The following is a 13,308-nucleotide window of genomic DNA, read 5'->3' on the forward strand; positions in this document are numbered from 1 at the left end:
TCTTTAGAAATCTATGTAAAACTCATTTTCAACCAGGGCCGACATGTGACTCATTCCCCTTGATCATGTCACATTTGTCAAGTATGGAGAGCAATGCTAAACAGTACGCAACATCAAGGTAATAAAAACTCAATCAGTAACAGGTTTTTTTTTAATAGTTGTTAATGTCTCGATCAGGCAAATAATCATGCAACACATTTACAGGTTTAAAGATAAAGGGGCTGTTTTTCTGATCATATAAAAACTGTGTCTAATGTACTTTTTCAAACTGTTTTTACAAAGAGACCAAAGGGTACATTTTTGACCAAAACCTGCTTTGGGGTAAAATTTGCTTTAAAGCTTTCATGTTCCAAGGGGTATATTTCCTGGCAGGATCACTAAGGCAATTCTTAAAACTCACTCTCTACCATAATTTTGTTGCAATTCATTACTCACTCAATGGCTAATTTATTGTGAAGTATGTGGATATATTGTGTTCAAATATATTACACTCATCCTAATCCTAACCATTTTTTTTATCTTCAACAAAATATTTGCCCACCTCTATGCTAAGGAACTACAACACCTACCAGGAGCCATTTATAGGACACAGATACACAGGGTTCAATTTCATCAAACTTTGATTATCAAAAATAAAAATTGGGTGCAACTTGGAATACTGGTCGTCACCAATCATAACATTATTATGTTTGGATGGATCCCAGTGTCTGAAAATATTGGATCTAAAACATAATAATGATAAAATTGGATGCTTTATGCCCAATATTTAATGGTCTCGCTTTGAGTTTTATAATATTGGACTTGACTTCATCTTTTCCAATATTTTAAAACTCATAGTTCGACCAAGAAATATGGGCTCAATCAATCCAATTTTATAACCTAATCCTAGCCCTCACCATAATCTCTTAATCCTAATCTTATCCCTCCTTCTGAATCATCATGCACATTTTTCTCCTGATTCATGCTGAACATTAGATGTGCCTGGGTTTTCATGTTAACACCTCTTTCTCCCCAAACCAACAAGAGAATGTAGAGAGTTGTCAGCCATTTTTAAAATTTCATAGAAGAGTCTTTCAAACAACCTACTCAGTTATTAGGTTGTCAGACATCCTGTGCAGTTTTGGCTGTCAGCAAGAGTCATCTTTGTGCACATTAAGTGTCAGAGCTATTTGAAAAGAGAAGAGGGACCACAGTGGCCTGCCTGGACTCTTTTTCAGGGGAGCAAAGAAATATATTAGCCCAATTTTCCTGAGATATCTGTGCACTCAGTGTGCAATAATTGTCAGTTTCATGACTATTTGAAGTGAAACTTGATACACATTTGGCGAAAATTTGCAATTTTACACATTTTATACCCAAATCAAGGGATTTACCAAATGTGTGCATATTTAAACAGTACTAAGAACAAGGAATATTTCTTGCTGTCTTATTTGAGTTGTGTGTGTGTGGGGGGGGGGTGCCCCAATCAGGCATACCACTGGGGGGCCATCCCCAGTTCTGATATCTGCAATTAATCCTAGGTTCCGGAATTTTGCATAGGTAAACTGTACACTTAGAGCTTGTGCGTTAATACTCAAACATTGAGGGACAGCATGTATGAGGAGGAAGCTCAGTTTGTAGGTTACCCAGAACTTTCAATCTTTTCATCTGTGCTACACAATTATGCCATTGTTCTGCATCTTTTTGGTTTCTTCTTTTTGTATCTATATTATAATTTGACATAACATTGTTTATGTTTGACGGAATGATGAAATAATGTTTACTCAAAATAAATATTTCGGTTGGAAAATTATTCTCCATAGAACACTTCTGGTTGTCTCAGGTGAACAGAACACCACTTTGATTTGAATGCTGCCAATGGTTAACTGAGCTGAAGGAGAGGGGTTGGCAGGATTCAAAGAAATCTGTCTTTCAAGATAATTTGTAAAAAAAGATGATGATTATCCCTTAACTACCTTCATTGTTTCAGGATCCCTAGCTCTGTGCAATGGCGTAGCTCCTTTGTAGTCCAGTAAATTGACATCAACACGCTCTCTCAGGAGAACTTTGACCACTGGTATAATACCAAAGTAGGATGCAGTATGGAGTAGTGTGCTGCCATTTACAAACCTGAAATAAAAATGAAAAATAACATGTTGAGTCTGCTGTACTGTATAAGTTGAACAAAGTTAATAAACTGGAATTTTTGTGTGTCTTTATGTCATCATATATCATGACTAGTTCATTCCAGAAACCACTTGTTACACCCCAGTTGAATTTTCCAAATGGGGGGAATTAATTAAAGGTCTTTTTTACAATAATAATTCATATTAAAACATTGGTATTACTGTCTGGTAGCTACAGTGACCCACACACAAAAGGATTCCCACAATTACTGTAACTGCCAATAACAATAGATGCATGCACGCATGTTTATGGATGTAAAAACTTGTGAAACTTGAGATAAATGGTTTGTTTTACACCTGTTTTGATGTTAACTGATGTGTTTTTCACAAAATCTACATCCATAAAAAATTTACCACAATTTGACAGGTTCCTGGATCAGTTCCAGATTGATTTGAGAGTTTAAGCTGTCAAATGCCGATCACCCCATAAAAAATATAGGCTCCTTTATGTTATTTTCACATTAATGGAACAGATTGATTTTAAAAACATGGGTGTTGGTGTTTATTAGAGGTCTGAGCTATAATTACAGACAATATGGTACATAATGTTTGAGAAAGCAATATGTTATGCAAAATAAATTCCTTTATTACCTTTATTAACCCTATTCTATTACCCCCTATCAATTTCGTGCCATATGGCACGAAATGGCTTAATATGCATGTAAAAAAATATTTGCACAAATTAAGTCTTATCTTTGGAACAGTTTTGATAATTTATCACTTCTCCATCCACAAAACACCTTTTTTCCTAATATAACTACCATTAACACATCATAAAATGGTTTAAAATGTTGGAAACCTGCATATTTTAACCATTTTTAGGCCAAATTTTGCCCTAAAATTAGCCCAAAAATGTCCATAAACTTTTAAAATATAGTCCAAAGTAATTCGGATTTCTTTTTAATATATGTAGAAACACGGCAGTGTATTTAAAAATGCATAAAAATGCCACATTGATGTACTCACACACTTCAAAAATGTGAATCAAAAAATGTTTTCATCATATTTGGCTATGAGCTCATTAATTATTCATGAGCTAATTTGCATAAAATGTACATAATTAAATATTAATCTTGTTTTTCGCAAAGCTTAAAGTCCAAGCTTGTCAATGGTATGCCACTTATTGGTTTTACCCAACCAATAACACTGCAACGCAGTAGTTAATATGATACCTTCACACCACTCAAATATACCACTTTTGTGGGGGTAATAGAATCCTTCAAATTCTAAATTTGTTATTATATACTCAAAATGCTAGTAATAATTATCGGGAATGGTTTCTGTCCATTTTGAGCTGAAATAACATGGTCAAGTGAAAGAAACCCTGCTGGTTATTTTGGCTGTTCATCACGCAGTTCTATAGGAGGACATAATGAATTATGACATTTGTCAAACTTTGCTTTGTTGCCCAACAAACACAACAAATTTGGCTGATTCCATTTAGGTGCAAGTTAGGATATGTGTAAGCATTACAAATATGCCAAAAAAATCAGGTTTGGAAAAAATTAACCAATTTCATATTATAAGATTGTACATTATGGCTTTAATGATTGGTAAAAAAAAATTTGTGGTTCTCGACCTGCGCAGTTCTCGACGCAAAGCGGCCGCAATGCCTCCACCTTGACGCCCATCATTTTAACCCTATTCTATTACCCCCACAAAAGTGGTATATTTGAGTGGTGTGGAGGTATCATATTAACTACTGCGTTGCAGTGTTATTGGTTGGGTAAAAACCAATAAGTGGCATACCATTGGCAAGCTTGGACTTTAAGCTTTTAGAAAACAAGTTTAATATTTAATTATGTAAATATTATGCAAATTGGCTCATGAATAATGAGCTCATAGCCAAATATGATCAAAAAATTATTTTCATTTACAATTTTGAAGTGTATGAGTACATCAATGTGGCATTTTTATGCAGTTTTAAATACACTGCCGTGTTTCTACATATGATAAAAAGAAATCCGAAAGTTACTTTGGACCATATTTAAAAGTTTATGGACATTTTGGGCTATTTTAGGGCAAAATTTAGCCTAAAAATGGTCAAAAAATGCAGGTTTCCAACATTTAATACCATTTTATGATGTGTACATGGTAGTTGTATTAGGAAAAAGGTGTTTTTTACATTTTTTTTACATGCATATTAAGCCATTTCGTGCCATATGGCACGAAATTGATAGGGGGTGATAGAATAGGGTTAACCGATGCAATTTCACAATTTAACCTTCACATTATTGCTCTTATGTGTGAATGCACCATTAGTGTCATCTTTTAGATGTGATACCGGCACATTACTGATCTACTTCATTATTATTATTAATGACTAGACCTTTGGCATTATGCTTGATAACAGTTTAACCGTTGTAAACCACTGACAAATATTATTTCAGGTATGCTGATAGTAGGTATATGTCTTGTAAAGTCACATCCAGAATTAAATTTGAACTGTTGTGTCATACTGCACAAGTCAGCAACCAATCACAGTGCATCTCTGCCCCAGGGGTGCAAATTGTGATTTCTTCCTCAGGAGCAAGGTTTTTAGGCTCAAGATTTCCTCAATCATACATGTACCATGCATATAATAGCTTTATTCTGCACTTCAAAAGATGAGAATGTAACATAGCGTGTATTTTTAGATCAACTGTATATTGACTTCACTGAAAACATTATTTTGTAAGTTCTACTAAATAAAAGTTAGTAAAAACGATGTCTCGTTCTACTAATTAGTGATTTGTAAGGCATGTTTAGCGATGCTATTATATTGGTTGGGTATGTCGAACAAGTCTACTTTACCAATGAAACTGTTCGTACGGCATACGCTTTACGAATTTCAAACCTGCCATACTAACGTTATAAGATCGTAAAAACGATGTCTCTTTCTACTAATCTTGGTTAGTTTGACAGGCTCAATAAAGTTTAGAACTCGTTTGTCTCGTCCAACGAATCAATTGTACAAATGTGATGTACGATGGTTGTGAAGGTGGAAAACTATGCTAACAGGTAATATTTCAAGTTATTTCTCTCAAAATGAGCACTAGATATTGTATTGATGGTGTAAGCTTCTTTTCTGTATGATCAGAAATGCTGTGCCACATGTACAGTGTGGTCGTAAAGACTAGGCCTAAAAGTCACAACTGCGTCACATCGCATGTAAGCTTACACTGTAGGGTAAATTGGGGTTAATGGAACGCTTAAGCAATAAATCACTTTCTGTGGTCAGGAGGGTATCCATATATGATTTTTGTTTGTTTCAATAAGTAGATAATATGTTTTTACAACTTGTTTTAACAGATAAACTCCCATTTTATGGCTTTGTTTTTGTATCGGTCCAAATACATGCATGGTCATGGTGTTCCATTTACCCCACCGTTCCATTTACCCCAATTTACCCTACATGTGGCACAGCATTTCTGATCATACAGAAATGAAGCTTACACCATCAATACAATATCTAGTGCTCATTTTGAGAGAAATAACTTGAAATATTAACTGTTAGAATAGTTTTCCACTTTCAAATTTGTCGCTGCACAACGGCTACTCGGTCAGTCGTCTGCAAGCACGAACACATGATCGAAACAGCGGGAATGTTTAAAACATCGTAAAACCATCAGAGATTTGTAAAACCAAATGGTACGAGTTCGTACTTTCGAACTATCGACGCTGTACTAAATGTTGCATTGTCGTAGAACTTCCAAATCCAATTAGTAGGACCTACTCCACAACTATTACTCATTTACGAGTCTTGCATACGTCCGCTTAGTATACATATATCGTAAGACATTGTAAAACTGGTAGCATGCGCTCAAGCAGTTTATTTTACTAATTTAAATTAGTAGAACACAATGAAAAACAAGCTTTTGTTTTCAGTGTTCGAGCTTCAAAAAAGGCTTTATGACAACAATGTGCGCGCGCAGCGCGCAAAAAATGGTATTTTACACTAGTTTTGGGTTAATTTTGGTCGGACAGAGGCTCATTTCCCCTTTTATTTTCCTTTACCCCATTCCTCTTTCATTTTTTGTCAGAGCACAACTTGTTTAGTGCTCTATGGTTCTTCTTTTTAAATGTCCTCAATATTTTCTTGTTTGTTCTCTTGTCAGTGGCATTAGTATTGATACACTGAATTCCTTCATGACTTTTGTTCCCATAAAATCCTCATTGCTGCCTCTGTAAATTTCCTCAGATATGATTGCTGCCTCTCTAAATTTCCTCAGATATGAGCCCTGTTTCCACCTGTCTTCATCCAACTTCTTTTTTCCTGTTAAATTACATTGAATACCTCTTATGGTGATGAATTGTAAATTTCATCATGTCCCATTTCCATATTCTATCTAACACCAACACCTTCCTCTTTTTTGCTCTTACTTATTTCTTGAACAATAATGTGAATTCCTCCAAATTTTGCACAACCAGTGTCTTTAAAGATTTCCTCTCTTCCATTCAGTAGCTTCACTTCCTCACAGCCCTCCCCTATTATCTTGTACCTCACTCATCTTCTTTTTCTTTCCTCTTTTCCCTCTTCCTCTTCTTTTTTCTTTTCTTTTCTCTCCCTCCTTTTCCCTCTTTCTTTTTTCTTCCATGGCATTATTTCCTCAATTTTGACTCTCATTTCCTAGGAGCGGTGCTCCCCGCTCCCGCACAATTTGCATCCCTGCTCTGCCCTTACATGTATGTTAGGTGCAACATTGTTGTGTTTATCTCTGGTGGAGACTTAAGATGAAAATATTCTAGAAAATGTTTCATACAGCCACATCAATTTACACAGATCTTCCCTGGTGATGTGTCAATGACTAACCTGCTTCTTAGACTAGCAAATCGCCTAGCACCAGTGATGTGGTCTTCTACAAGTTTGGTTAGTAGTTCTGTGTCTCCTCGCATCAGTCTTGGTATTGCATTTTGTAGATGGTCATAGTGGTCTGAACAAATAAGAAAGGCGTAATGGCATAATGTAAGGTAAGGAAACAATAAGGGAAAGGGAAGCATAGAGAGAGGGGGAGATAGAGAGAGAGATGTACATGAGTAACAAATGTGTTCTATAACTTACCAACTAGCATCACTTTTTGTTCTTCACTCTTAACAACATCAAAGGCTGTTTTGCTTTGTTTGTTTTTGGCATAGATGTTGGCTCCCCACTCCACAAGAAGCTGTGGAGTGTAATATGTATATCAAGATAATTTTAATATTTACAATGATGGATAGTTGGTGTGGCAACACTATACCAGATTTCAAATGATCTTAGATGAAAGGGCATTGGACCTTAACCATTGCCTGAAATAGGGCATTAATTTGATTAACTGCACTGTTATAGCTCTCTTCCTAAAGACACAATCTATCTATTGTGTCGCCCTATTCAAGGTAATGTTAGTGCCACAAATGTAGTCTTTCCATTTCTTTCCTGGGCTGTTCTATATGCAGTATAGAAGGTATATCAGGAGATGAATATCACTCTCCCAGTGCTTCCCTGGTCTGTCTCATCTCAGGGGTGTGATTCAAAGCTTGTGAAATATCCTGAAAATAGTAGAAAATCCTGAAAAACAGTGTGAAATTGGGTTAAAATACCCCAAAACAGGCTGAAAATAAATAAAATTGCATAAATTTTGGCCACAAAAAAATCCTGAAATCTGGACAGATCCTGAAGAATCACACCCCTGTCATCTATTTATTTCTTCCACTGACTATCCAGTAAGATGCTTTTAGGAATGCGTCTGGTGTTCATTCTTGTGACATGGCCAAACCAGAAAAGTTGGCACTTCATGTATACGTGTGGTGAATTTTCTGTCGGGATTTGTTTTGTAACATTACCATAAGATGGTTAGGATTTTTCTATAGCAGCACATTTCAAAGGCATAATAGAACATCATTAATTGGTGTTAATGAGCCCCTAACTGATAATTACAAAAATACTAACAGGTTACTCTAAATCTGTGTGAAAATATTGGGTCCAGCATTCAAAACATCATGCCCAAATGCAAATATCACATGCAATCACTTTTGCATATCCCACTGCACCTTGCACCTAGTGACCAGTGGGCAATAACTTAGTTTGTAACACCAATTAGGACCATACTTCCGTAGTAGGCATACAAAGGTAAAAAATGTAATTTTGTCCTTGCAGAAACCATGACAATACTAAGAAACATTATATTGGGTCAGAATGCACATCAGTTCACTCATTCACTTACCTCAGCAGAATTTTCATGAGAATCCTGTTTGAGAGAAAAAAATACAAAACTAGTATCAGTATCATGTACATGGTTTGCATACTTCAGATTTTAAACCACCAAATAGTATTATATGGTTTTGCGCCCTTTAATGCATTTCTCAGAAAAACTCATAGACGCCTAGAGTAAGCATTAAAATGAGCAGAAATTTGCATGATTTTGGCTAAATTTGGATTGGTCATGATTAGTAATATCAAATCCTGCAAGTGTACCACAGATGGGAGAGATCAAGTATTTTAAAATGATTTTAAGCAGCCTTTTCTATACAGAAACACTGGCATGATTTTGCATGTAAATTAGGTAATTCCCAGACATCATAGACTTCGAGGGTCAGTCCTAAAAATTAATGACAGTCAACCTACATTTTTTCCCAGTCAGAGGGATCAGGCTAGGGCTAAATTCAACCATCATAGCTGTCCCTAAGAACTGAGTCGCTCATGCGAAGAAAAAAAGATGTTTTCTTGAGGCAAATCTTAATACTAATAACGGTGTGTCCGTCCGCGCGGTTCGCGTTCGCGCAGTGCAGTATCGCGTGCTCGCGGTGCGCTATCGCGGAGTATCAACGGGAGTGTGCGCGGAGTACAGTGCGCGCATCGGAAAGCATTACAGTGTGATTAACAGGTGCATCTCATCGGACCAATAATTATAGGCTTTATTTTCAATACCGAACACGTGCACACACCAAACACGTGCATATAGCCCTCTTTCAGCAGAACATGACTATTTCCGGAATCCTCCAGAATGGTTAACATAAAAAATATCCGTTGTGGTAAGGCCTATAACCGTTTTTGCGTTCACGTTTCTCGCGATTAATTCATTACTTTAGTAACCGCGTCCAGATACTAATATCGGTTTCTCTAAATGTGTTAACAGGGCAGGGCTTGGAAGAGCCGAATGATGGGTTTCCAGATTATGGGTAGGCCTACCGAACTACCGAAGTAAGCATCACACCTATAAACAGAGTTGATTAAGTTGTGTCAAGTTGGGTCTTGATCATTGAGAGACGCATTTCATAGTAGTTTAAAAAGTAAGGGCAGGTATATGGGTAACAGGTTTGGGTAATTAGAAATAGGCCTATCACGAGAAGCGCCAGACCCGAGAACCGCGAAATCTAGTTTAGTATATATCTCTATGGGTATTTATTTGGTGGTGTGAGATCTGCAAACTTGGTCTATCTGGTGTTTTCTGTTTTTCATAAGGGTGTATTGTTTGTTCTACATACTGTCCAATCTCTTTTATCCAGCCATGATGGGACCAATCATAAGTCCCGGCGGATATGAAAAACAGGATAAGGTGACAAAATAAAAACCTGTCCTACAAACAGACTGACTTGACAAGTAGGGTTGGTTGGTCAGGTTTTTTTTCTAACCCTAAAACACCACCTAAAGCTTGAAAATTTTTTATTTCATACAGTTAACTACTAAATGAATCCCGGGGTACTCAGTACAAATGACCATACGGGACGTGCATAAACATGGGTAGCATTTTCAGCCTTCTGGTATATCAATGACCCCTTTTTCAAAGCCTATTTTGGTATATGAATGGGTCCTTTTTCAAAATGTTCTCAATTTTTTCGGAAAACAGCCCAATTTTTCCTTAATCTAGCCAAAATTTTCAAAATTTTCCCAAAATTTTCCCAAAATTTGTAAAAACTAAGACAATTTTGGGTAAATTTGGCCGGAAATCTTGACTTTTGGTATATCAATGGGTCCAACTTTCTTGAAAAATTGGTATATTTATGGATCTACATCCAAAATCTCAGCGCACGTCCCTACCAAAACCAAACTTGAGTACCCCCGGGAATGAATCGATTTGAAAATGAATCTATTGTTTCCCTAGGCAGTAATGTAGGTAACAAGCTGTATCAAAATGACTGGTACCCATTAGTTTTCTTTGATAATGGATGAGTCTGATGCACCAAAATTCAACATAACAATTGTATATACATTCTGGACATTTTAAGAGTATCCAATTTCATAAACGTCAAAATTAATGGGTACCAATCATTTTGATTTTCTGAGTTCACACAAAAAATAATCAGAGGTCACACAAAGACAATACATTGGTATGTGTGCATAAATGATGACAACAATGCTTCAAGGTAAACAGTGCTTAAAACTCAATCAGTGCTGATATTCTATCTACATTACATTGTAATCTAGCTACACTAGTTGATGACAATAAACCACCACCTGTTACCAAGGTTAAAGGGTTTTTATTATTTCTGAAAACAGTGACATAGGTGCATTGTCCAGTGGTCATTGTATTAAATTGCATACAAAAGCAGCACATTGGTATGTGCACATCACATGGTGTGACAAGAAATTTACATCATTGCATTGACAATATGATCATAGATTCTAGGCAGCCACAATTTATGGGACCATAATAAGAAAGTAAAGTATCTTATAACAGTGCATTTCATTATTAGGTGTCAGGGTATTCCGTAATTGAATTGATTTAAAAGAGAGTATTTAAAGAGATGAGCTGGTCAGCTACTTGTTGGGAACAGCAGCCTGGAAAGGAATTGCAGGATAGAGGAGAATTTGGCAGAATTTGGGAGAGGCCTTTGCCCAGCAGTGGGATGATATGGACTGATGATGATGATGAAAGGGGCAGCAGATTGAGGAGGGGGCTTCTATCACTTCATTGATAGCGTAGTATAGAAGCCTATATTGAATTTTAACATGTTTACGGGACACAGACTCGGAGGCAATAAGAGGAAGACCAAGTTATGGTTCTGTGTCTATCACATGATTTGAGTTCTCTATCTACATGTACAGGGTGTCCCAAAAAGACACTTGACAAATGTAGTGATATTTTAAAATGTGTTTTAAACAGTCATTCAATGTTTGCATACATAAATATTTTAGCTACCATTTCTGGAGTTCATTTGATAAAACGTTTTTTAAGATATGATTGCAAATGTAAAAATGACTGTGTCCATCCGTGGATTAATTTTTATGAAATGTGATGTATGTATCGTATACGGTATTCTCCCAGAATTTCAAAAATGGCATTCAAATTTAGTAAGTCTGTTAGTTCTTGATCAAAATTTATTTTCCATGTAACTTAAAAAATGTAAACCAAACTGTTAAATATAATGTCATTTTTAAATTATCTGAAAATTTCCTCCATGATAAATTGTTTACAAAAAGGGTTTTATTTTTGAGAAAAATTTGAGCAACAAACCGACTGCTTAAGGCTCCTAAAACTCTACATTAAGTGATGCATTGAGCATGTGACCAGTATGGTAGGACTTGGAAGTCAACAGAAAATTGTAAAATTTATCCAGCAACCATTTTTTACACCCCATTATCATATCTTGTGCAAATGATAACTAAAAGATGTAGCTTTCACATTATGTAAACACTGAATGCTTGTTGAAAACACATTTTATAATTACAAACATGATATTTGTTGGAGCTTTTATGGGACACCCTGTGTAATATTCCACTAGATAAATATTCAACATTAGTAAGTCATATAATTATTAGTGTTAAGGTGTTAGCCAGTGCAGTGCCTGGAGCCAGTGTTCAATTCACCCATACATCTGGGAAAATGAAAATGTATGAAATATTGCCAAGATATGTAAATTCTTTCTTATAGGAAAATTGTTGCTGATTTCCACACTCGTGATATGTACAATTTGAATTTTTGCTATTCTTTGTACAACCTGATGTGACACATGCTAAAAAAGTATGTACATTTTTGCTTCAAACCACAGCCAAAAGCATACACACTTATGCACATGTTGTACAATTCAAACCTCTTTTCAGAGATACTAAGGACCTGGCTTGGGATGACCAATAGAGGGGTGAATAGACCACTGGCTAACACAAAGTTGGAAAAGTCAAAACAATGGTGATTTATACCGCTTGAGAAGCAAACACCGCACTGCCTTGGATATCACTAACTCGGTACATCTGAAAGAAATATGCAAATGAGTAGAAATAAAAACAATGAACAATTGTCTCACACTCGCCATCATATATGACATAAAAAGCAAACAAACTATTGCAGCAATTACAAATCAAATGATCAAGTTGATGAGTTGCTGAAATCAATAATGAACTTCTCCCCGAGTCAGGTGCCTTACATGCCACAGATATTAATTCTTAATCAAATGGGTTATTCCATTAAAAATCTGCCATAAGGCCTACCTCTGTGGAAGGCTTAAGATTGAGTTGGGTATTAATTACTTTGAAACCCATACTTCCCCTGTACACAGCTTTACCTATATCTTCCACACTGGAGTATTTCTTCCACAGGAGTGTGGATATCAAATGGAAATCACTGTAGAAGTGATTATGTAACAGGATTAACTATCATAGCAATAGGTGAATAAATTTGTTTGAATATATCGCACTGCACTAGTATGTTCATGCGGTACCTCTGCATTGAACCATAGATGTCAAAGAACAGGGGTAAAGACCTGTATCGTAATTCTATAGAATATGCATATCATGCTGATCACTCGCACCTGTAAGATTAGTATCTCTGAAAAGAGCAGTATTGTATTCACAGGTGATGAGTGCAACCTGCTTTTAGTGCAGGGAGATATATTCAAAAATTGTATTCACCTATTCAAATGGAAGTTAATCCTGTTACATCATTACTTCTACGGCGAAAGAAGATGCAGCTGTTTACTTACCTGGCTGATGCCTTTGTTTAAACCTTCTACTGCATTGAAGAAGGGAGTCGTCAGGTTAGAGTTCTTGGCATCTACTGTACCACCATTTTCCAACAGGTATAACAATACATTCTGTGCAAGAATTAAAAATAAAACAAAAATTAAAGCAATACTGTGTTATTTCAATAAAGAATAGATTCAGATCATTCTTATTTGTTTCCCCCCCCCCCCCAAAAAAAACATTTTTTCTGAATTTTAATCAACTACACCAAAATATTTTAAATTTGGGTGA

General features: G+C 36.0%; 1 protein-coding gene across 1 annotated transcript in view; it reads right to left on the bottom strand.

Moving 5' to 3' along the window:
- The window catches only part of LOC140168430 (uncharacterized), a 48,810-nt gene that overhangs the window by 8,315 nt on the left and 27,187 nt on the right, over positions 1-13,308 (bottom strand). Inside the window, exons 16-21 of the mRNA XM_072191822.1 lie at positions 13,038-13,148; positions 12,259-12,309; positions 8,345-8,368; positions 7,207-7,306; positions 6,958-7,078; positions 1,956-2,109 (exon numbers count right to left, since the gene is read on the bottom strand). Of these exons, the coding sequence (XP_072047923.1) occupies positions 1,956-2,109; positions 6,958-7,078; positions 7,207-7,306; positions 8,345-8,368; positions 12,259-12,309; positions 13,038-13,148 (561 nt within the window). The remainder of the gene's footprint in view (positions 1-1,955; positions 2,110-6,957; positions 7,079-7,206; positions 7,307-8,344; positions 8,369-12,258; positions 12,310-13,037; positions 13,149-13,308) is intronic.

The sequence above is a fragment of the Amphiura filiformis genome, chromosome 13 (genome assembly GCF_039555335.1).
Source record: "Amphiura filiformis chromosome 13, Afil_fr2py, whole genome shotgun sequence".
NCBI classification, from domain to species: Eukaryota; Metazoa; Echinodermata; class Ophiuroidea; order Amphilepidida; family Amphiuridae; genus Amphiura; species Amphiura filiformis.